At 43.4% G+C, this 25,796-nt stretch overlaps 1 protein-coding gene across 1 annotated transcript; it reads right to left on the minus strand.

The window, feature by feature from the left end:
* Positions 1-25,188, minus strand: LOC125311867. The gene is made up of 21 exons (XM_048270231.1): positions 24,523-25,188; positions 23,568-23,642; positions 21,008-21,823; positions 19,557-20,192; positions 18,282-18,436; positions 17,519-17,561; positions 16,608-16,736; positions 14,228-14,335; positions 13,821-14,039; positions 12,689-12,832; positions 11,285-11,455; positions 10,735-10,851; positions 10,247-10,459; positions 9,839-9,976; positions 8,379-8,480; positions 7,969-8,057; positions 6,634-7,804; positions 6,032-6,356; positions 4,064-5,535; positions 2,740-2,836; positions 1-871 (listed from the first exon to the last, which is right to left on the minus strand). The coding sequence occupies exons 1-21, from the start codon at positions 25,186-25,188 to the stop codon at positions 255-257; spliced, it is 7,503 nt and encodes a 2,500-aa protein (XP_048126188.1). The 3' UTR covers positions 1-254.
* Between the last annotated feature and the right edge of the window lie 608 nt (positions 25,189-25,796).

Raw genomic sequence — 25,796 nt, forward strand, 5'->3', positions numbered from 1 at the left:
AAACAGATAGTTTCTTGTTTTATTTTTTTAAAGGAATTTTTCTCATGACAAAATTAAATCCCAAAACCAAAACAGCCCATTATAATCCATTTCATTTGCACATTGAGACTTTTAATAATAAAGTCTAGTACACAAAATACATTAAAATGTCATGTACTTCAATTACAGCATTAAGGTGAGAACTAAAAAAGGCTATTGGAACTAAGACTGCAATCAAACGAACCCAAAATGTGGCTCATCTCCCTCACCCCCCCTTAACCCTGTTCTGTTTTCTGAGCCGACTCACTCTCCCACTTCTCCAGGCTGTCCTGAAGGTTCATATTAAACGTATCAATGCCCCCCTTAGAAAGGTGGATGCCATTGGGGCGATAAAGGCCGGACCCGATGTTATCGTGGGTCACTGCCGTGCCCCCTAATTCAGCTACGATGGCATGAACTTGGCGATTGATCACACCAACCAAAGAGTTGACTGAACCATCAGTATCCTCAATAATACCACTGCCATCCTTCCAGAAGCGCCTTGGCAGGATGTCAGACCAAACTATCCTACACTTGGGGAAGATACTGTGTATGGAGGCCAGGTCCTTTTTAATGGAGCTGAGCAGCTCTTCTGAGGTGCTCTTGTTGATGTCGTTGCCCCCCAGGTGGACGATGAGCAGGTCAGGATTGGGCCAGTTCAGCTTCAGCTGGTGCACTTGGGGCACCAGCTGGTCCCACGTCATGCCCTGGACCCCCTTCCACCAAACACGCACACAGTTGGGGTCCATGCCCAGCTCCACGCCAACCTCTGGAGACTTGGCCCTTTTCTCAGCCCAGTCCACAAGAGAATGACCACAGATCCACACATTCTTCATCTCTGTGACAACAGCAGCTGTAAGAGAGCACATTGAAATGTAAGCCTTAGATCATGTCAACAGTGCTAATTACATTCAATTACCCTTTCATTCTGCAGACGCCATAGTCCAATACACATCACATTCTTCTTAGGTGAACATGTGCATCTTACCCTGAGACATAGAAACTAGTCTTTCCATTAACAGCTAAGTAAAAGAACAGGCAAAATTACATCAGGTGTGCCCTACTCATTAACAATACAGCGGACTACCGCATGCAATGTCACATCATCAGCTGTCCTGGCAATAAGTAGTCTCATTTACTAGCAGTTTATTTCAAAATCAGAGTGGTTTACTTTCATTTTTTAGTGAAGACTAAAATAGAAAATGATGACATGACTTTTTTACAGGGCACCTACCCTATAAGATACTACTGAAGAGTTTGAATTTATCTTTTAACAACGCGGAGATTGTGTCTGTCTTTTACTGTATTAGTTATCAACATTATAAATAGGGAGTTAGCATAGATGTGGAAGGCAAGGATTGAACTAGACATACCTACAATAACCCTTAAAACAAAATTAAAAAGCAAGCGAAACCTAAACAGTGTACAGTACACAAGATACCTGTTAAACAATGCCCTGCCTGCAGCTGAGTACAGATGTCTTGAGTATAAAAAAGCTGACTAGTGCTAACAAGCTGACTAGCGCTAACAAGCTGGCTGGCTGAGTACAGATGTCTTGAGTATAAAAAAGCTGACTAGTGCTAACAAGCTGACTAGCGCTAACAAGCTGGCTGGCTGAGTACAGATGTCTTGAGTATGAAAAAGCTGACTAGCGCTAACAAGCTAATTGACTGGCTAGTGCTAACAGACTAGAAAATTGTGACATTCACTCTCAATTACTGCTCTTTCAGATCAACTGCAATGGTACAGAAAGAACTGTACTGATTAAATTTACAAGCAACAAGTTAGCGATGAGTTTCAAAAGTTGAACATCCCTTCTTATGTATTTATGTGATCATCAAATCAGTCTTTAGTCAAAGAGTTCTTCGATTTAAAGCAACTTACAGAGATCTTTCATAAATATAAAACCTAACTGGGAATCTAAACCGCAGGCAAGATGTAGGCTTGAATAAAACATTTGCCTCTGACATTATTTACCAATGTGTTTTAATATGTATACGCTTCACATATGTTTAAAAATAGGACAGATACATTAAAAAAAATATGCTTTGGTCAGGCGGAATATGTACATAAAGCACTGCCGGTGTAAATAGCTGTATTGATTCTAATGGAATTCTGCTTGTAACAATAGACGTACGACTGAAAAACGTAGGGAAGGAAGATCAGCAGAAAGAGATTTGTACTGGGTACAGGGCAGCAGGCCCCAAGACATGATGTTGGACAAGTCAAACACAGCATGACCAAAAGAGTGGGAGTGGATGTGGGTTGCAAAGCAGTTTACAGGGTAAGCAACACATAGCTAAAGCAAACAAATTTAGCCATTTCTATGCCTAGCAGGGAATTACTGAGGTCAAACCTCACTTTGGCCTGCCTGAACAAACTACATATTTTTTTTATTTGCAGTTTATGTATTTCTGCCACAACTACACAACATAAACTCTCTGAATGTCACACCTGAACAACTACATTAAAGGACATCACTGTGTTGACTGGATGATGCACTAAACTACACTTGTGCACCCTAATATATATATATTTACTTTTTGTGACCAATTTGTCACAAGCGCTAGCTGGCGTTGTTTAACATTCAAGCTAAAGAGCACCATGTCAGGGTCCGCCATGCTGTGAAGTTATAATGTCGGGCTAGGATAAGACCATGGGGGCATATACATCGATAAGACCATGGGGGCATGTACATCCCTCCATAGTGGCGGGCCATACCTGCAGGCTCCTTCTTCCCCTGGGTCCGCTTAGAGATTCTCATGGCCTCCATAAACTTCTCATGCTTCTCCTTCATCTTCTGTGTGTACTGGTCCATCTACACAGCAAAACAAACGTGGAGATACAACTCACACTGAGTGTCATGAGGAAGAGGCACAAGACTGTACGCAGCTAAAGCCCTGCATGCCATCCCTGGATCATCAAACCAAACCCTGCGGGGGTTCAACAGTAATTCTGACTCTTTGGTATTACGGAAGACCCTGGCCTAATGATGCCTACAATACTATATAGCACAACAACCTATTGGACTAACAGTAGTATCTTAAATACAATACTATGTTCCAAATGTAAAGTTTAAAAGTTAGTATTTATTCTATGAACAATAGACTAATCAGACTGAATGCCTTTATAGTCTTTAACATTCTTAGCCATGACATCTAGTCATGCATTTTAACCTTCGTTTGGGCTCTTCGGTGTATTGTTGCAGAAACATTCAGAACATCTAGGGAAGAAAGCTGCTTTCAGAGCAACCTGATGTTTGTGAGTAAAAAACTATGAATACTGAAGTGCAAAAAGTCAAAATCACTAAGTTTTTCAGATTTAGCTAGTGTAGCTCGCTCTTAGCTCTCTCTCTCTAGCTAAATCTTAGTCAGAGCACATCCTATCACATAACACAGTTTTGTCAAGTGGTTGCCCCAGGCACTGTACCGTGCCTTCAAATGTCCAATGCTAGACAACAATTATTAAAGTTGCAGGCTGGGAACTCAAGTTTTGTTTTGTATATCTCACCTCTTCTTTTACTATCTGGTATGTCTACTGGAAAAGTAAAAAAATGTTATTGTACCATCTAGTGTGACTAAGTACTATCTTGACTGCATATTTATTTTGGCTACCTAGCTAACTAACTCTAACTATATCTAAATTAATGGTTAGCTATTAACCATATAGCATTCTTTGAGTAGGCTGAAGCTAACTGTTAGCTATACACACTGAGCAATCTTACTTCACAAGTTAACTTAATACATCACCGCTCAATACATTAAGTACTATAAGGCATTTTTTGAATATCTGCTTCTATTCATTATGATTTTAATTTATACTGAAAAATTCAAACATAATCAGGTAGTCTGTCACACATAAGAGAGCTAATTTTGTTACTGTTATTCAGTATGACCAAGTGGCTAACTCGAGGTACAGTGATAGTCCTTGCTATTATATTATTTATTGTGCAAGTGAAATATTGTGAGGGAAGGTTAAACTGCCCTGATGTCACAAACTCTTTTCATTAAAAAAAAGAAAGAAAAAAGGAAGAAATCTAGCTTACCTTTACTTTCTGTCTTGCTTTCACATCTTCCTCCGTCAGCACGGGTTGCTTGGCCTTGACTAAGTCACTCATGGTTTCGCTACTGACTGGCTCGATAACAGTAAGGCATCGGCCAGCGTTTGAATCACCCTGGTTCACCTGTTGGGGCTCTGTGAGGGAGTATGAGGAGCTTCCTGAGGGTTGGAGGGGGGTATAGGGATCACTACCTTCTGGATTCAAGGGATAAGCAGTACTTCCTGAATAGGAAGAGGGGGAAGCTGCGGCGGCCGCCGGCGCATGGGTTGAACTTGAAGGGGCATACGAGTGTCCACCCGAATAAGTGAAGGGGTCATACGCCCTGGCTGAGTAGCTAGTATGACCAACAGCATAATGTGAAGCATAAGAGGACTGGGGGTAGTGAGAGCCTGGGTAGGGGTAAGGGTAGCTGGGGTTTGTGGCCGAGTGAGGATATGATGTGCTGGAGGCAGCATGGGCAGCGCTGGACGCAGCTGAGGGGTAGGCAGGGTCAGGAGTGTGTGTCCTGGAATCCTGTGAGTATGAGTAGGGGTCATATTTCTGACTGGTGGATTCTGGCGTATAGCTACTGCGGTCTGGGGTCACTCCAGGCTCAGCGCTTCGCTTGCGGACGTCCTCTGGGTCACATTCGCTGCTGCGCCGCGAGAGGCTCGACTGGCTCCTCTGCTCCTCTCGACGAGCTCTCTTGGCCGGCGAGGCTGAGCGGAGGGGGTCGGAGTCTGCTGAGTGAGTCCGACTCTGGTGGCGACTTGAGGAGTGCTTGCTCCCTTTGGACTCGGAAGAGGCTTCTCGGGTCTTAGCGCCGTAAAGCCGCTCCTTCATCCGGTCTGTTAGCTGGGTCACCTCTGAAGAGTTGAGGTTCAGGCCGATGGCTTTGAGAAGATTCTGAACTTTGTCAAAGTACTGTTCCTTCTCTTTCTCTTTGCCAGCAGTTGGTGGCATCGACTCATCTTGAGTCAGGCTAGACTTTGGGGTTTGTTTGTACTGGGCAGAAGGCACTGATGTTTCAGACTGATCAGGTTGGTGGCCATACTGGTTGGCGCTCGCCTCTACTGCCGTGCTGCCGGACGGATCCTTCTCCTTCTCTACACTGTGCCTCAATGGCGAGCCTTTGTCTTGCGGCTCGAGACTCAGGCCAAGAATTCGGGAAAATCCACTGCCGTCCTCCATAGCTCTTTCATGGGGCAGCAGGTCATCCTTGCTCTGCTTGTGGTCCTGCTCTTCATCGACCTTGAAGGGATCGTACCGGTCATCTTTATACGACCCTTCCCTGACCGGTGGTGTAGTAGAACTACTACTGGCAGCGTTCTTCCCCATGGATTCTCTAATCAGCGTGGAAAGCTGGTTGATATCCACTCCTTTGTTGAGCAGACTAAGGAAACGCTGCATCTGGGAGGCCGCGCAGCCTCTGGAATCTGCCTCCAGCTGCTGAACTGGAAGTGTTTGGGAGCTCTGAACTGGAAGTGTTTGGGAGCTCAAGTGTTTGGGAGCTCTGAACTGGAAGTGTTTGGGAGCTCTGAACTGGAAGTGTTTGGGAGCTCTGAACTGGAAGTGTTTGGGAGCTCTGAACTGGAAGTGTTTGGGAGCTCTGAACTGGAAGTGTTTGGGAGCTCTGAACTGGAAGTGTTTGGGAGCTCTGAACTGGAAGTGTTTGGGAGCTCTGAACTGGAAGTGTTTGGGAGCTCTGAACTGGAAGTGTTTGGGAGCTCTGAACTGGAAGTGTTTGGGAGCTCTGAACTGGAAGTGTTTGGGAGCTCTGAACTGGAAGTGTTTGGGAGCTCTGAACTGGAAGTGTTTGGGAGCTCTGAACTGGAAGTGTTTGGGAGCTCTGAACTGGAAGTGTTTGGGAGCTCTGAACTGGAAGTGTTTGGGAGCTCTGAACTGGAAGTGTTTGGGAGCTCTGAACTGGAAGTGTTTGGGAGCTCTGAACTGGAAGTGTTTGGGAGCTCTGAACTGGAAGTGTTTGGGAGCTCTGAGTTGGGCTTGGCCGGCGCTGGTCAGGAAGGGGTTGACCGTAGCGAGCGGGAGGAGGTGAGGCCGTGTGATGAACTTGAGAATGACCAGAAGCAGAATGGTGACTGTAAGGGTCTGGGTCACGGTAAGACCTTTCTTCCCGGTATGAGTATGTTTGGCCTGAGTGGAGGTGACTCAATGGATACCTAGTAGCATTGTCCTGAGGATGACCTGGGGGAGCAGACGTTGGATGGGTTCTGTCGTAAGAGTAGTGCGAAGCTGGTGGTTTGGAGGAATCTTCCATGCTTTTAGGCTGCAACAACATCTGAAACAACAACAAAACTGTTACTAAGACTTGTCTGTTGTATGATACACAGAGAAAAAAAAAGGTGTAATTTTATAATGAACAGTGTTCTAAAATTAAAAGTATGAAACTATAATAATAGTAAGTGTGTAACAATGTGTTTTAAGTATTACGTATAATCTATAGCAATAGTGACCTGAGGTGGTGTTTTAAGTATTACGTATTTACGTATAATCTATAGCAATAGTGACCTGAGGTGGTGTTTTAAGTATTACGTATAATCTATAGCAATAGTGACCTGAGGTGGAACGTCAGGAGGAGGATATTCTTTGGGTTTCTTCAGAATGGATTTGATTGGTTTGGCAGCTTGACGTCTTGCGCTGTTCTGAGGTAACCACTCGAGAGTCTCTTCCTCGTCCGAGCCCAAAGGCTCTGACCCCCAGCCAAGGCGCTCCTTAGGCATGCCAGCAGGTGCTTTAGGCTTCTCATCTTCAAGGCCTATCAATGCTTTCTTTCGGGCTATCAACTCGTTAAGTTCCTCCAGCTCCCTTTGCTTTTTCATCAACTCCTCGTCCACACCATACGGTTTGGGTGGCCCGTAAGGAGGCTTCCCATATGGATCAGAGCTTGGTGGTCTATATGGAGGCTTTCCGTATGGATCAGAACTTGGTGGCCCGTAAGGCTTCCCATATGGATCGGAACTTGGTGGTCCATAAGGAGGCTTCCCATATGGATCAGAACTTGGTGGTCCATAAGGAGGCTTCCCATATGGATCAGAGCTTGGATGGTCCCTGTAATATGACCGAGAGCTTGAGCTGTCTCTACTGGGACTCCGGCTACTGCTGCTGCCTCTCCAGTGTGCAGGGTCTCCAGTGCTGCTGCCTCTCAAGTATCTTGTATCCAATCGCACTGGACTATGACCAGTCCTCCGGTGGCTGCTCCGATCCCTATCCCTATCGCGATCTCGGTCTCTATCTCTTTCCCTGTCTCTGTCTCTCTCCCTCTGCCGGTCTCTCTCTCTGTCTCTGTCTCTCTCTCTCTCTCTGTCCCTGTCCCTATCTCCGTCTCGGCTTCTTTCCCTGCTTCCGCCTCTGGAAGTGCCCCTGTATCGGTAGGAGCGCTCTCTGCTTCCGCTACGACTTCTATTGGGCTTCTCCATCTTCTCCCTATTCCCATCCTCCCTCTTTTCCTTGCTCAGGCTTCGTTTGTCTGCCTCGCCGCCATTCGCCTTGTCTTGGCTCTCGCTTTTACCGTCCCGGCCAGGACTGATGGCTGAGGTACGGGTAGGACTGCGACTACGACTGCGACTTCGACGGTCTTCCCTCGGACTGTCGTTATTACTCGAGCGGTCTTCACTCCTGGAGCGCTTGGCCTCCTCTGCTTCCTTCTTAATCACCTCCTTTCTGAGCATTGTGATCTTGGTGCTCATAGGGTTTGGCTTTGCTCGCATTGGCAAGACGTCCGTCTTTCTGTGGGACAATAAAGATGTCAAACTTGTCAGTATCAATCCCATCTATGGTCAGCATTTTATTGGGCTTCAAACAAGTATCCTTTACAGCATTGTTTTGCCTTGGATGTAAACCACAGACAAATGCCCTGAATTATAAACATATTAAATGTTTTTAAAACTCACACAGTGTCTGAGTCCACAGTACCAGGTTTAAGTTCATCATTTGGAGTTTGGTCTCTTGGCTCAGTTGAGATTTTAATGGTCATCTTCTTCTGCAATAAGATTGTTATAGAATATTCAATTCACTGTTTATTTCAGACTCCCATAGGGGTCTATAGCATAGAACAAATCTTGTAATAATAATAAAAAAGTGAATCATATAAAAGCATGATAATTCATAAATCAATCACTCAGTGAGATACATAACATACATCTGATGTCAAATGAATTTCCCCTGGGGATCAATAATGTCCTTGAATTTCCCCTGGGGATCAATAAAGTATCTATCTATCTATCTATCTATCTATCTATCTCTAAATGAAAACAGATCAATGATTTAACAGAATGGACAATTAAGTTATAAAGCATTTTACCTTAATTCTATTTTTTGCCACCAAGGCCTCTAATTTAGGCGGTAACTTTCGGTCCACATGCCTCTTGACCCGGATGGCTTGGTTCCCAACTCCTTCTGTTTTCTGTGGGGAGAAAGATGTAAGGTGAAGGTGGAAACTCACTGGGTTATTGAGTTCTGTTGTTTCCAGGAAGGCCCTACCCCTGCAAATCCAGAATTCCCGTGGAAGCATTTGCTCAGCGAGAAACTCTGGCAATGAGTAATGATGCACATAACTTTTGCCCCTTGCATCACGGGGAACCAATCATATCTGTGTATCTGATATAGGTGGGCCAGAGGCGAGCTAAACAGATGACAGTCGCAGTGTTATCCAATTGCGTGTCCGGAATCAGTCAGTTAACATTGGTCGCATAGTGTTATCCAATTACGTGCATTGAGATTTTCAAATGCATGCTTGGTGCCGCCCCTCAAGTTGGGCCATTACATTATTTGTGGCCAGACCGTAATCTTTCAGATTTGGGTCTGGAATCTCCAGGCTAGGAAGCCCCCACTTTGCAACAGCATCACAGTCATCATGATCAAATACAATATAACCCAATGCTCTTCCCAAATATACTATGAAACATTAACATTGGCATGTGTTGTATAATTCAGTGGAAATGCATGGATTGGATTCCAGTTTCTTCCAGTAGCAGCAACTGGAATCCATGCATTTCCACAGAATTATTTTTGGAATCTGATCCCTGATAATACCTGTTCATTCTTACTGGTCGCTCGACTTATCGTGACTAAATTCAAGATGGTTGCAAACGCTAAACTTCGTGAAGATACTGTCTGCATAAATCGTCTTGTAAGTAAACTACCAGTGTTTTTTTAAAGTTCTCAATGTCTCGTTTTAAATGTCAGGGCCCTCGGAAGTCTACCAATGAAGTGTGGAGATACATTGAGCCTCGTAAATGGTGTAAAACAGTGATTTATTTGCATGGCTAGCCCGATGCGAAGCACCACCATTGAAAAAAAGCTGTTGGTAGCATCGGGCTAACTAGCCAGATTTTGGAGTGCAGGGGACAAGCCGAGATGGGCTATGAGACATAACGTTCACACTCGGTATCATGTTTCAACACACTTTAGGTCAATATCACACCGGAATTCTCCTTTAAGACCCAATAATGGTTCCAGGACACCTAATTATTGTCTTTATCATCACACCACTTTTCCAGCCTTTTGTTGGCCCCGTCCAAACTGTTTTGAGAGGCGTTGCTGGCATCAAATTTAAACTGTACTTATATTTTTTCCATGAAATAGTAAAGTTTCTCTCATTCCACAGTTAGTATTGTTGTCTTTGAACTATTCTCAATTAAATATAGGATTGACATGATTTGACATAAAATCATAGCATTTTTTTTATTCACATTTCACAAAGCGTCCCAACTTTTTCGGAATTCGGGTTGCAGCATGGCAACATCGTGCAGGGACACTCACCGGCATCACGGTGAACTCCACCTTGTCAGAGACGGAGAGCTGATTCTCCTCCATCACCTCGTTGAGGTCAAAAAACAACTTTGGGTCTTGTGGGTATTTGATGTATCCATGTGACTCCTCCAGCTCAATCACAACGCCCTAATGGTCAACAATGTCCACATTACATAAGTGACAAAGACAACTACATCCTAAAATAGGGGACTGCGGGACATCATCCAACATCCATGTATCAACTAAACATTGTGTACATAATTGATCAACTTAAACTGTTGGCAGCTCCCGTCCAAAAGCAATTAGCAATTAAATTAGCAATTAACAAAAGCATTATGTTATTCTGTTATGTTAACACTTTTGTTAACTGCTTCATGTTCAGTGTTCAAACTTGTGGTGAGAATTTGCAAGACTTACGTTTTTGCGTTGCTCTGTGAGAATACGCAGGAAGCCTTTGCGGAAGTGCACGTTGACAGCCCTCTCTGCCTTTGTCTTTGGGTTGGTGGATATGTTCAGCTGCACCTTGTCCCCCACCAGCATGGTGGCCTTAGTTAGCACATCATTTGCACCGAAGGTCAGTCTCTTCTCCTCGTCATTCACAGAGATCTTTACGCTGCCAAGGTCAAGAACCTACAAAACCATTTCATTTACTTTCAACAATATGATTATGGTGATAAGTTACAAGCAATATTACTTCTCAGCTTCTCTCAAAATTATTTTTCAGGAATATCCCTTTTCTTACCCCATCTCTAGTTTAAGTTCAGTAATAAATTGAGAAGAAAAACAGAGTATTTCTATTCCTTATTCCCCCCCTGAGGGTCCCTTGCGAGAAACAGGTGAAATTCCATTTCCTATGGGATCTCCCAGTAAGCAGTGCGGTGCCTGTCCCATCATGCTCCACTCACCGTGGCCTTTTCCGTCTTGGTGGGAACCCTGAGCACCACTCCGTCGTACTTCTCCGTACTGACGTCCTCAATGACGGGCTCACACTCCGGTTCTGGCTCCGGTTCACTCTCGACAACCTGCAATTGAAAGCCGCAAACTACAAATGTAAATAATAGATGGATTGGATACCTCACAAACTGCACTAACCTCCTAACGAACACATGAGTTTTTGTCACACACCATAAGTAGCTTAATGAATGCAGCTGCCGAAACTGTATAAGAGAAAATACTCAACGACGCTTAAAACAAAACTAATGTAGAACAAAAATATAATGGAGGTTTTCAGAACTATACTGTTAACAATGGAGCATTAGTCTCACTGAGATAGCAGCTGTACAGGTTTCGTTAAGATAGCAGGAAAATTCCGGTATTTAGCACTTTGAGTCCCTTTTCTGGTTTGTTTTGGATGTGCTTAAAGTGTGCAAAGTGCTTAATACCAGAATTGTCCTTTTAAGATAGCAGCTGTACAGGCTTCACCCTCACTGAGACATGTTTCACGGTTTCACCCACATTGTCTTCCATTTCTACTTCTTCAATTTCTTCTTCTTCCTCCTCTTCTTCTTCTGAAGTTTCTTCATCGCTTCCCCCCTCCTCCTCCTCGTCGGTTTGGGCGAGGTCATTAAACGACTCCATCCCCTCTGGAAGCTTCCTTACTCTGACGGCCATGTCTACTCCTTGCACCTGCAAAAACAAAGAAAATGACAATGTTTGGACAATGAAATAAATGAAACGTAAAAGAATTGTGGGTAGTGTAGTTTAAAGGAGGAAGGACATGGCACTGCTAATTTGAACGCCTGACAGTATTGCTGTTATTTTATCAGCTTAATGTTACTACTGGTAAACAGTTCTCACTTAATGGGTCTGCAAGACCAAACTGAAGTGCAAGTTTGCACAAAATAACATTGTAATCTCCAGTATCATTCTAGTAATAGCAAAAGATGTCTAGAGAATAAATATATTTCATAACTGTAAATGTCTTAATGTTTTATAGGGAGACGAGAACTCTTTAAAACCCTGGTGAGTAGATGTTGCTGAAATCAATAGTTATTAGTTCACATTAAGTCAACCCCTTACTGCCTGATCCATCAGCCTACAGTTTACACACCCATGCAAGTTGACTAAAAATCTTAATGCCTTTATTTAAAAAATTAGGAAAAATTGAACCTTTAAGGACACCAATTTTTTTTGTGAATGAATAATGTATCGTAAATAAATAAATGTTCTTCTTTAAAATACAGGCCACTTAAAGGCCATTAATTTCATGGATCCAGGATACTATGCATCCTGATGAAGTTCCCTTGGCCTTTGGAATTAAAATGGCCCCACATCATCACATACTCTTCACCATACCTAAAGATTGGCATGGGGTACTTTTCATAAGATCATCTCTCAATGCAAATCTATTAGGCTAACTATTAGGCTAACTGAAACCATGTCAATCTCCAGGTATGGTGAAGGGTTTTTAATCTGATAAAATAATATAAATCTAATTCCGACTACACTAGCTGAACCTCTAAGCACAGAGCGAAAGCATACCATTCTATCTAGTCACTGAAAGACATTAATAACTGCCTAAATAAACTTGCTAACTTTCAATTTGTCAATCTATGCAATGTCACTTAAGTTACAAAATAACGGTCAACTCTGTAACAGATCCTTCATCAACTGGATGTATGAAAGAAGTCATAAAAATAGATCAGTTAGTGGAAAGAGTAATGACGCATGCTGTCCAGGTGTGCGGAGGCTACACGTATATGGTGTCCAGGTGTGCGGAGGCTACACGTATATAGTGTCTAGGTGTGCGAAGGCTACTCGTATATGGTGGGAGGAGAGAACGAGCGTGCACTCACAGGTATAATGCACGTTGAGCGGACAGAAGAGTGTAGAGAGCCGAGTAGAGAGCCGTTTACTCACCGTCATCCTGGTAAACTCCACCCGGTCGGACACAGCCCATTTGTCGTCCCCGAGGTTCTCGGTGTTTTCCGTGTAGAGACACACATTTCCATAGCGCTCAGATTCTATGGCGCAAACACCGTTCTCCAATCTTGTGATCACGCCCTGGCATTCGACAGATGAGGAAGCTTAATGACGTGAAGGGCAGGACTAGTCATCATACCTGTCTTTCATATGTCTGAAATGTCTTACATATGTCTCAACTGTCTTTTCTGGCATTAAAAGTACTAGAAAAGAATGGCAACTCTGATCTCTTCCCTATCTGAATGCTGCATCTTCAAATTAACTCATTGTTTGAGTAACTTTATGTTCCTTTCCTGGAATGGTCTTCGTAGCTTTTCCTTTGCATGGCTAATCCTGATTTCCATTTCTGTCATATATACATCAACCTAGTTATGGTGTAAGGTGTCTGTAGCTCAACCCAGTTATGGTGTAAGGTGTCTGTAGCTTCCTCAGCTTCAGTTACGGAGATGGAACATGTTCGTCCAAGAAGTTTGTAACACAGAAAATTAATTTTCACCTACAGCTCCATTGCGACTAATTGTAACGGTAATGAATATCCGATATTTCCACCTAGGCGACCCCATACAAACCAACCAACATTAAAGGTGCTTTGTGGCATTTTTTTGTTTAAAACACCAAACAATGACTGAGAAATCAGTTTCGCTGCAAACTAATGTAAGGAACTTGTTTTTTCCTAAAGATATGCATCAGTTGTGCGGCAAACTAATGTAAATGAGCCCTTCTCTAAAGACGTTCATCAGTTTAACTGCAAAATACCGTAAATAACCCCTTCTCTAAAGATGTTCATCAGTTTCATTCAGCACACTAATGGCAAGAGCACTTTCTTTCCAAAATATGTTCATAAGTTTCACAGAGAATTAACGTAAAAAATAACCCCATTCTTTTATAAAGATGTGCATCAGTTTCACGGAGAACTAACGTAAAAACCCCAATCTTTTCTAAAGATGTGCATCAGTTTTGCTGCACACTAACGTAAATAACCCCATTCTTTTCTAAAGATGTGCATCAGTGTCACGGAGATCTAACGTAAATAAGCCCATTTCAGTTTAGCTGCACATAGGAGCCTCACCATGACTCGTGTCTCGTTGGTGACCTGGAACGTGTCTGGAACCTGTGGCCGGATGTTCGTAGCCCTCATGGTTTTTGTGACGATGCTGGTGACCACCTGGAAGGTCACAAGGTCATTGGTGACCAGTGTGACGGCACAGTCGCCCTCGGTGAAGGGCAGCTCCATTGCCGTACCGTAGATGGATGTCTCCAGCCTTAGCTGCTTCACCTTGTTTTTCAACTAATCAAACAAACAAACAAGATATTACATTACACTCATCTTTTTTGACATGCTGGAACAAATAATTTTCAAATCATTTTTGTGACATTTTTTCAACCAAAACAATTATTTTTCTGCCTCTACATTGTATCCTTTCAAGTAAGATTCATCTCAATCTAGTGGAAGTTTCAGCTCTGGCTCTCGCTCACCTGTGCGTTTTTTATGCTCTTGGTGACAACTCCGACGAACACTTCACCGTGCAACTCCTCTGTGCCTCCAGACGGGACACACACGTCAGTTGCACAATCGTCATCCTCCTGCGTCAACATCACACAGTGAGAAACAAAGGCCAACAACGCTGAATGAGAACTTCTGCAATAAACTCACGTATTAACCTGTTGAGGAGAACGGTCACAAATATGTGATTAGAATGTTCGCGAACCGAGAGTTCCACATTATGATGTGACAATTACCCTCAGAGATTTTCCCCATGTCTGTATTAAGAACACTGAAACTATAGATCGTTTGCGTAGAATTCTAGAAGGAATCACTTATTAAACGGTAAATGGACTGCATCTATATAGCACCTTTCTCCAAAGTGCTTAAAGCCCATGTTGCAGGTTAACCACCACTGTTGATTAATGGGTAGGCTACATAAAGCACTCAATATATGTAGGCTATATCATTTTTAAAAATGTCTCCAAATGGTGTTAAATGCCATGTTAAATGTTTTTGTTGTTTTTTTTTTACGCAATTCGGTGATGATGTCACGTTGGGGACTACATGATCTGCGCTTCATTCATTTCAATGCATTCCAATGGACATCTCGGTTACAGTTTCAACATAAAGTTTGTATATTTACACTTCAAATTTCGTCACAGCATTTATATCACAGCTACCCTATGATCTACCAATAGTAATAACGGTGCCAGATATCAATTCAGTAATTTTTTTCTGAATTTCGGGAGGTCTCGTTTTGGAGGGTATGTTTTACATTTATTCCTATGGGAAACGGTCGCGGTTACACTTTTAACATAAAGTTTGATTTTAGTTTAATGCAACTTGAGAGGCCTCGTTATGAGGCTACATAATGCACCCATTCAGTTCAATGCATTATGCTTATAACGTTACGACACTTTTTTTTGTTACAGTCAGTGAACAGCACCGAGTGAAAGTCAACATTTTCTTTTCATCTAGTGATAGTGATCATGTCGTTAGTTCAGATAAGTAGGCTACCGGGCAAACTTAGTCAGAAGATCAGAATATAAAGCATCATGATAGCTAGCTATGGGCTAACTTTCCAGTCCCACCTGTGAGCCACCCATGTTGTTGCAAACTTAGCTTCTAGCCGCCGCCGATTAGGCTGGTCGTGTCTTCAGCATGAATATTTTCGATAACTACTGCTCGTGATTGATTGCCATCGTCAGGGTACGGCTTACCGATGGGCTGTGCCTTCCCGATGGAAACTGTGGTGGAGAGCTGCAGTAACTAGGGAAGCGAGTGCATTTTGGCCACTGGTCGAGGAGCTCCCCCCGTGACCAGCATGATCTATCTAGCTATCTATCTACCTGTCTATATACATATCTAGGCTATCTATAGCCTATCTATTTATCTATAATCATGCGCTATCTACTGCTGAACAATCCCTCACTGGTCTCTCTTTACTCCTCTCTCGTTACTCTCAAGGGTCTCAAGGTGGGCTTTGGTCTGTAGCCTCCCCAAGGTGACGTAATGCAATGCATTGTGGGGGAAAAGAGAATCACTTCAAACGCTGTGAAATAGTACCTGCTTTTTCGTATTAAATTCCGTTTTGTGATACCCAACATCATTAAATACAATGGATAACAGTTTAAATGTTTATTACCAACAAGCAAATTGTGCAAATTCGTTGGAAAATGAACCCTGCAACATGGCCTTTAACACATTTACGTCTCCCACTGACACACACATTCACACACGGCGCAACGAGGCTGTCATGAAAGGCACCAATCAGCACTTCAGGAGTAATGTGGGGTTCAGTGTCTTACTCAGGCGGTGTTTACACATAGCCGGGTTATCTGAAAAATGGTTATTTTCATGCATTTTTGCCTTACACACGAAAACGCTGTTTTAGGTCACTGAAAATGATTATTTTTGTGTTTGCGTGTGTACAGGGAAAACAGAATTTTTGGATCATGACGACGACAGCCTTTAGCAGCTGATTTTGCGTATCCGTGTGTGTGGACGGAATTATTTTCAAATACGAAGGAGTATTGTACAGTTGTGTACAGTGCAATAGGTGTTTACATCATGAAGTGTAGACATTTTTCCGCTGTGGTTTTGTTTTTTAGAAATAATTTCTAGGTTTATTGCAGTCCTCAAGTCCTAAAGAAATGTGTAGCAGTACTAGTATTAAGAAAGCATGGTAGGTGTAGCGGTTCTGTCAACGAGACCGAAATGAATCGCATTAAAAATGTCCACGGTCTTGTCGTAAGGTGCCATTCAACGCAGAAATGTTTAATATCTAGAAAAAAATATCTTATTATTCTTTCTTATCTTTCTCATCTAGTTTACTTGCAACACCAACAAAGTCTTACTAGTAGGCCTTACCTCAGTCTTGCAGACAGTAAAGTGCACCTTCACTCCAGGGACCAGATTAGTAGGTATGCCCACAAAAGCACTCAGCTTGAAAGGAAACGTCTTTTTGTCGGCCCGTTCAATGACACCAAGGTCATTATCCTGACAAAGAAACACAGCTATGATCCAACCCTTTCTACTATAATATTAACAGCGCTTCTCCAGAAACGTTTTTAAGTTTGTCAGAAACATTTTTAAGTTTGTATAATTCAGCGCTTCTCCAGAAACATTTTTAAGTTTGTATAATTCATTGAAACAGCATTTCAAAATCCTGAAAAGCACACCACTTAGAAGCAGCGGCAGTAGCAAAATGTATAAATGTCACCCTGTGAAACCACCCCTGTACTAAACCTCAAAGCTAAAACATTAAAAAGAAATACTAACACGGTCTTAAAATATGTGAATCAAGCAAACTAGGAACAATAGACATGTAGATTAAAAACAGGGTGTACAGACTCTGATTCGTAATCTACTTAATGGACAAAGCTTAAAGTATAACTACATTTGATTAAAAACAGGGTGCCATAATTTCCCAAATATTAGCCGCGGTTTATACATTGATTCTGCAAAATTTATTCAACTTTGAGGTTAATACACGGGGGGCAGTTAATATGGTATTAATATGGTTTCGTTTTTTTAACTAGCATAAAACACTATCCTGCGGTTTATACACAATGCGGCTAATATACAGGAAATTACTGTATACAGACTCTGATTCGTACAGTTGATTTCAAAACTTGGCAAAACTTTTTGCTAATTCTGCTAACGCTTCAACACACCATATCACTTTGCTTGTTAACTGATTTCGCCTGTCAATAAGGGACCCCTTAAGTAAAACAAGACATCTTGCACATTTTCAAACGTGTTCAGTGGGCTGTACTCACCCCGATGGACAGGATGGCCCCCATTGAGCGTCCAGCTGGTGCTCTACAAACACACATCAGTCACGTGATACACGGCTCAATCTTGCCAGATACCACAAATTAATCACTTACACTGCCATGCTGTTTAAAGACATTCTTTTAAAAAGCGGTCATTATTTTTATTTTTTCATTCAATTAATGCAAGTGGTACAACCACACACACCATTGAAAAGTTGTTTAAAGGTGCAATGTGTCCGATTATCTTAAAACATGTGTCGGATTATCTTAAAAGGTGTCCGATTATCTTAAAAGGTGTCTGATTATCTTCAAACGTATCCAACTATCTTCAAACAATCAAAGAGTTTGTAGAAATAGCACACAGATGTGACATATAACTGTTTTGACCCAATATCAAAAGCTATTTTCTGTGCTGCCCAATTATCCACTAAAGTTAGCATACTAACCAGCTAACATAATAACCATAACCTAACATAATAACCATAATTCTTTTATGATGCCACTTTGTGCCAAATAAATGCAAGTCAATAGAAGAGTGACATTGTGGACATTATTTGGCCTTTCAGCCAAGACAACTGAAATTCTACACATTGTCCCTTTAAGAAGGACACATTGGAACTGGCTTAGCTTACTTAGCAGGGCCAGCAGTGAAGCAGGTTTAGCTTTCTTAGCAGGGCACAGTGAAGCAGGTCTGGCTTACTTAGCAGGGCACAGTGAAGCAGGTCTAGCTTACTTAGCAGGGCACAGTGGAACTGGTTTAGCTTACTTAGCAGGGCACAGAGGAGCCGGTTTGGGCCTCTTTGGAAGCAGGAACTTGGTCATGAGTTTGAAGGTTTTGCTCTGGGGAGCAGGGGTCTTTGCAGGGGTCAGCTTCACTGGACCCGGCTGGCTGGAGGAACCGCTGCTCGCTGGGTCCCCATCCTTAAACAAGACCAGAGCAGGGGAACATGAAAATGCGATGAAGAGAAACATTTCCTACAGACTCTAGCATACTAGCATACTAGCACAGACCACAGCTGCCAAGGCAGGTGCAATTTACAGGTTGGGAAGACAAATATTCAGGAACGAATGGCAAGCAATTCATAACATTCATGACTTTGTGGATCCAAGCTATCAAGACAGACATTATTTTACACGTTTGACAATAACCTCAAGGAAATTAAACAAGGGGCCCTATCATGACATTCTAAAGTGCATCGTCACTTCACGCATTTGCACTCGTCTATTATTTGAACTCATTGGCAAAGTGAAACTAACTTCACCAAGGTGTCAGTCAACGAAGACAGTTATATGCAGTTACTTTCACTATTGACTGACAACGGGTTACCATCGAAAACATAGGCTGGAAAAAGCAACACTTACCCTAATATTGCTCAAATGACTGAATAAAACAACATTTATCCTGCAGAGGAGTTGCTTATATCTCGTTTGCAAATTATAGTAAATAACTACTCATCATGAGATGTACAGTATTTCGTAATATCTTTATTCTAATTATGTTTCCCATTGTAATCGTGCAATTTGTAATGCTTTGCATGGACGTGCGCTTGTGTGCGTTCATGAATGATAGAAGGATGGTGCGTGCACCTGCCAATATGACTGTTGACATGCGCTCTTAAAATAGCATATGAACAACAATCGCCATTGACTTCTGACCAGGTTTAGGTGGTGTATGATAACGATTTTTAGACAACGCGCTAGGCCCCTCCCTAGGTTGTTAATTGCCACACCCCTGGGCGCAATGCTTAAAAAATAAACGTGCAAAATACAGAATTCAACTTTGCGCGGGTGAATAACAAACTTTACGCCATGTGCTGGTGCCCAAAATACAGCCCAAGATGTTGTATTCCTCTGTAACTTGTAATCAGTGAAAACACTTTCTTTGATGTTAACTATTTGGAAACACAAAGATGGGAGCAGGCTTCACTCATTCAGTAATTTTGGGCCAAACGTTTGACTACAGTTAGAGAAATGAGATATTGGAATCCTAAGTTGTAATTAATGAAACCATCCTGCTGCTGCTGTTGTTGTTGTTGTTTACCTTGGTGGAAGAGGCAGTGGGAGTAGAGGATGCCGGCTGACTGTCAGGCTCTTTCACCAGGCTGCTGGTCGGTTCTGCCTGGGTGGTTTCTGCTTCTGTCACAGCACCTGTGGTAATCTCCGAATCACCTGAGGCCTGGGCGGTCTCGGCACCTGTGGCAATCTCTGAATCAACCAAAGTCTGGGCAGTCTCTGCTTGGGCGCTGTCCACCTGAGCACTCTTACCGCTTGTGCCCTTCTCCGAATCACCTGAGGCCTCTGCAGACTCTGTTTGGGTGCTCTCCACCTGAGCAGCCTCGGAACTTGTGCCCTTCTCTGAATCACCCAAGGTCTGGGCTTGGGCGCTCTCCACCTGAGCCATCTCGGAACTTGTGTCCATCTCTGCATCACCTGAGGCCTGGACAGTCTCTGCTTGGGCAGTCTCTGCTTGGGCGCTCTGCACCTGAGTGGTCTGGGTCTGGGAGCTCTCGGTGCTTGTGGCCATGTCTGCATCACCTGAGGCCTCTGCAGTCTCAGCCTGGATGCTCTTGCCATTTGTGTCCATCTCTGTATCACCTGAGGCCTGGGCAGTCTCTGCTTGGGCACTCTCCACCTGAGCTGTCTCGGCACTTGTGTCCATCTCTGTATCACCTGAGGCCTGAGACACACCGGAGGAAAATATGCACATCCAAGATTAAGAGGACATGGGATGTGTGATGTGCAATATACTGGACATTTACCGTCATTCAAGTCAATCAAGCAATGCCTTTAAGTGTCTTGCTTGTTACCCCATTTAATTAAGCAATAAGCCCTGAGAGGCCGTAGGTTACGCTGATTCTACAACAGCTAAGGGGCGTCATTAGGCATGACGCGCTTGCAGAGTGGCTAAAACCCCCCTTAGCTGTTGTAGAATCAGCGTAACCTACGGACTCGAGTGGCTTATTGCTTTTCTAAAACTGTTACTATAAATACCTGGCAAAGTTTCATAAAGTAAAGGTACAGCAACTAGAAATATAACGAGTTACTCCTACAGTAGATAATCATTCTTCCGCCAAGAAATATTTTTCCTCTGAATGGTGGCCAAGCAACATCGAGACGCAGCTACTTTAACTTTTGTATGAAGTTATGATAGCACAGTAATATAGAGTGGAATGAAGTCAAGGTGTATGTTTGTGCTGGATTTTACAACGGCATCGAACGTGATTCGGCCAATCACAATCAAGGACCGGAACTATCAGTTTTAGAAATGTTTATACACAATGTCTTGCTTATTATCACACTGAAATGTTTTAATTACAAACTTTATTAAAAGTTTTATGTCTGAATAAAATTAAAATGTCTGAATTACAAATTAAGTTGTTTTCAGTTCTTTGTAGGCATTCAGTGTAGAAAAATAATGCTGTCTGCACTGAATTTACTGATTATATAAACTAGCCCACCTATACACATTGCCCTATTTCTCCAGTAGTTTACCTTTACCGAGTCAGTGGCTAGTGTGGTTGTTGAATCAGACGCAACGGTGGTTGGGGTGGTAGCTGGGGCGGTGGTTGTGTCAGATGTGACGGCGGCTGGTGTAGCTTCTGGTGTAGCTTCTGGTGTAGCTTCTGGTGTAGCTTCTGGTGTAGCTTCTGGTGTGGTTGTTGGGGCGGTGGTTGTGTCAGATGTGACGGCGGCTGGTGTAGCTTCTGGTGTGGTTGTTGGGGCGGTGGTTGTATCAGATGTGACGGTGGCTGGTGTAGCTTCTGGTGTAGCTTCTGGTGTAGCTTCTGGTGTAGCTTCTGGTGTAGCTTCTGGTGTAGCTTCTGGTGTGGTGGTTGGGGCGGTGGTTGTATCAGTTGTGACGGTGGCTGGTGTAGCTTCTGGTGTGGTTGTTGGGGCGGTGGTTGTATCAGTTGTGACGGTGGCTGGTGTAGCTTCTGGTGTGGTTGTTGGGGCGGTGGTGGCAGTGGCAGCAGAGGCAGGCGTGGAGGGGGTGAGGGCAGTGGGGGGCTTCGGCTTCGCGACGGCGGTCTTCTTCTTCTTGGCCATCTGCAGGGGCAGGTCCTCCAGGCTGACATAGGCGGACGCAGTGGTGGAGGCAGTGGGGGGCTTCGGCTTTGCGACGGTGGTCTTCTTCTTCTTGGCCATCTGCAAGGGCAGGTCCTGCAGGTCGACGGAGCCGGACACTGGGGGCGGTGGCAGGGGGGGAGGCCCATGGTCAGACCCACCTCGTCCAGCTCGGCCATCCTGGTCACCATGGCGCTGGTCTCCTTCCGGAGGATCACCAGCTTGGTCTCCACCATCTCCACCCTGATGGTCATCACCGTCAGATGCGGATTCTTTGGCACTTCCTTCTCCTCCGGCTTCCTCTTCTTATTTTTCTTCTTCTCCTTCTTCAGGAGGACCGCTAAGGGGAGGAAGAAGAGAGAAAGGGGGATAAGAGAGAGAGAGAGAGAGAGAGAGAGAGAGCGCAATCCAACAAATTAAAATGTTTCCAAAAAAATCAAAAACAATTTATGAATATCGTGTTTTAAAATAAATGACAAACTACAAACAAAGACAATGACTAACATCCTACAGATTCAGTGAACACTCCCTGGGAGGAAAGTGTTTGCATGTAGTGAGGGAGTAGTTGAAGACGAAAACCACAACCTCACTGAATGCAGTAAATTCAGCAGAGTCAGGATCCATCAATTCAGATTATACCTCAATTTAAATAATTCGAAAATGAAGACAAGCTCTCATACTTACTGGGAGAGCACACAAGTTGTGCAAAACTAGCTGCACAGTGCCTGTTAACATGTCATAAATTGGGGCGTGCCACGGCCAAATGAGTCCTATATGTCATGTATATCCATTTGAGATACAGCGAATGCAGAGAGGGTCGAGAAATTACTAAATTATGTATTTTCTAATTCCACCATGAACACATTCCTTAATAACCTCTTACCTATCACTCATTGACGTATCTTACTGTAAAACAAGATAGAAATATGATTTTGAAGGCCAAATGTGCGTGTGGCTGCGCATTAAAGTTTGGATAAAAAAAGTTGATGTTTTTCTTCCTCATTCAGACGCTTGTTGTGTGAAAACAGGAAAGTTTCCATTTTTTCTTTGGTCTGATAACTTCGTGTTTGGGCTTTTGGCCTCTTCAAGAAGTCATCATAAATAGCCAAGAGATTTAGGAGGAGACACAGCAACCTAAACATAGTTGTTGCTGACCAGATTCCTCACAGAGATTGCACCCGATTGGTCTGATTCAATATGTTTTGGAGTTCAGGGCAACACTAATTTCCAGAGGTTGCTCTATAGTCTTAGCCTGGGTTTCCCATGATGCCTTGCACACAATTTTTGTTCGAGGTGCTAGGCAGCCTGGATTCCATGGACCTGATTTTCACCTCAACGAAGGAACCAATCACAGAACGGAGGGGGGACAGCAAGACGATGACGACGTCTATGCGACACACCGAAGACAAATATTCTATAGTTAACTTCGTTTTTGTTTTTGTTGTTGTTGAACTGGACTCATTTGGTCATGACACACCCCAATTGAGGAAGTGAGTGACCCAGATTGTGGCATACTTTACTTTCTATCAATAATCAATACCCATGATGGCACATTGATAACTATTCTGTATAGTATACTGTACCATTATAAGTTTTATTTATTACACTCTCTTTTTAATTTTTTAATTATTTTTTATTCGTATTCTTTATTTTTTTTTAAACAGATATTGTATCAGTTGTTTTGATTTTTGATATATGTTTGCTTCGGCAATAAAGCTCTAATGAAATTGAAATAGAGAAAAAATTGAGAGAGAGAGGAAGGGAGGGAGAGAATGTATGTGTGTGAGTTTTTGAGAGAGAGTGAGAGTGTGAGTGTGAGTGTGTTGGGGGGCAAAGATAATTGATAAGTAGACAGACCTAAAGAAGAAATAAATATACTGTAACAGTATATATATAACTGTATATAACTCTATAAACACAACAGCTTCAGATGTTTCTTTTTTACGACTTCTTTTCTATTACCTTGCTGCGTGCGTAAGTCCTGTACTTCCTTCACCAGCTCAACCTCCTTCTTCCTGTTGAGGTCCACCTGCTTCCTCAGCATGTCACGCTCTTTCATCACCTGCACATTTTAGGAATATTCGTTCATGAATCACCCAGAGCAGCCTCCCAAATACCAACAATAACCCAGGCAGAGCCAGTGAGTGCAGTACAGACCAGACAGAGCCAGTGCAGTACAAACTAGACATGACCCCAGTGCAGTACAAACTAGACATGACCCCAGTGCAGTACAGACTAGACCCCAGTGCAGTACAGACTAGACAGAGCCAGTGCAGTACAGACTAATCATGACCGCAGTGCAGTACAGACTAATCATGACTGCAGTGCAGTACAGACTAATCATGACTGCAGTGCAGTACAGACTAGACAGAGCCCTACTGTACAAACACCACACACTAGTGAAAATTCTTCTTTGTCAATATACACACAATCCATCATACTGCAATATTAGCATCACTATTTGCGTGATCATGCTTTTGCATAGCTGTTTCAGAATCAGAATCAGCTTTATTGGCCAAGTTTGTGTAAACAAAGAAGGAATTTAACTGTTTGAATAACAATACATCACAAGACTGAAGATAAGACTAGCCAGGGAATGGGCACTGAACTCTCTGTGTGGGTTCAAATGTACACAGACCGACAGACATAGAGTTGTATGGTCATTCTGACTTCTTTATTTCACATTGTCAAAAAAGAATTTCAATGCCAGTCAGTCAATGACAGTCAATTCAATACCTGTCAACTGGGTAGAGTAAACTATAATTGATTCACTTGTTTATAGCTGCTTTTCTCACTATTTCATATTTAATGATGGAGACAACAGTTACAATGCTAAAGCATCCACTGGTGTCTGATGACAAGACCCACAAGTTACAATGAGGTCAGTCCTGTACTGAGCCCCTTTACGAAATGCTTTGGTCCAACCAGGAGAGAGAACTTACCTCAGTGACGGAGAGGTTTTGAGTCGATGGCGGAGGATGTAGGTAGTGAGGGTCCACAGGTGCGAAAGGCGGGTCTAGGGGCCCAAACGGAGGGGGAGGACCATATTCATGTAGCGGAGGTGGTGGCAAGCCGGGGGGTGGTATGGCAGGCGGTGGTATGCCGGGGGGAGGCAAGACAGGCGGCGGCATGCCTGGGTCTATCGGAGGGTAATCAGGGTGCATCGGTGGTGGTGGAAGGCCGTGCTCAAACTCTGGCGGCGGGGGGAAATGCCTACCGGGCATCGGTGGGTAAGGCTCTAGCGGACCATACTCCATGTCATCCATGGGCAGCGGCGGGTGCCTGAAATACGGATCTGGATGAGGAGGTCCATATCCATCCATGGGAGGATAGTCAGGGTGCATTAGAGGACCATGGTCAAACTCCGGAGGGGGGTAATGTCCACCAGGTAATGGTGGGCCGTCCATGTCGTAAGGGTGCCGCATACCAGGACGTGGACGGTAGTCATCCATAGGTCCATAACCCATCGGATCCATATCTGGATGGTGCATCCATGGGTCTGGCCCATACGGATGAGGGGGCATTCGTCCTCTAGGACCCATCCATGGCTCCGGGGGACCATCGTGCATGAAGCGTGGGTCGGGTCCACCATGGAAAGGTGGCTCCATCCATGGACCGTCTGGTGGAAAAGGGCCCCTTGGATGCATTGGGAATCGGGGATCAAAAGGAGGTCCCCGAGGATCTCGTGACATCATGATAACATGAAACGTAAAGCTACCTCGCGACGAAGTTAACTTAGCAGACTGTTTAAACTACTGCACAACAAACGTAGCTAACGTTAGCAACTGCAGGGAACTAGCTGTGGGCTGCTTCCGTAAACTGCGTTCAGCGCCTCATCGCAATCAGTAAAGTACACTTCCCTTACATGTGTGAACTTTGAAAAATATGTTTACAGAAACCCTCTGTTTCAAGTGTTACAACCAAAAATGTCGGATGTTCTGGCGAGTGAAAACATCTCCTCAGGAGCCAGACACACAAGCTTTGCAAGTGGTGTCAACAGAGTACTTCCGTAGGTGAGGGTTCACATCTACATACGAAACATCCGGTTATCTCCTAAACCCTCTAAACTAGATAGGTAAATAATATTTTAAAAGTATATTTTCCCCTAAGAGGGGTCTAAAGGCCTCTGTTCCACATGCACTTAGTTTATTAAGTGTTTCTTATGGTTGTATTTATTTATTTTCATTAGGCTATTGATTGAATTGACATTGTTGTT

The sequence above is a fragment of the Alosa alosa genome, chromosome 18 (assembly GCF_017589495.1).
Source record: "Alosa alosa isolate M-15738 ecotype Scorff River chromosome 18, AALO_Geno_1.1, whole genome shotgun sequence".
NCBI lineage: Eukaryota > Metazoa > Chordata > Actinopteri > Clupeiformes > Clupeidae > Alosa > Alosa alosa.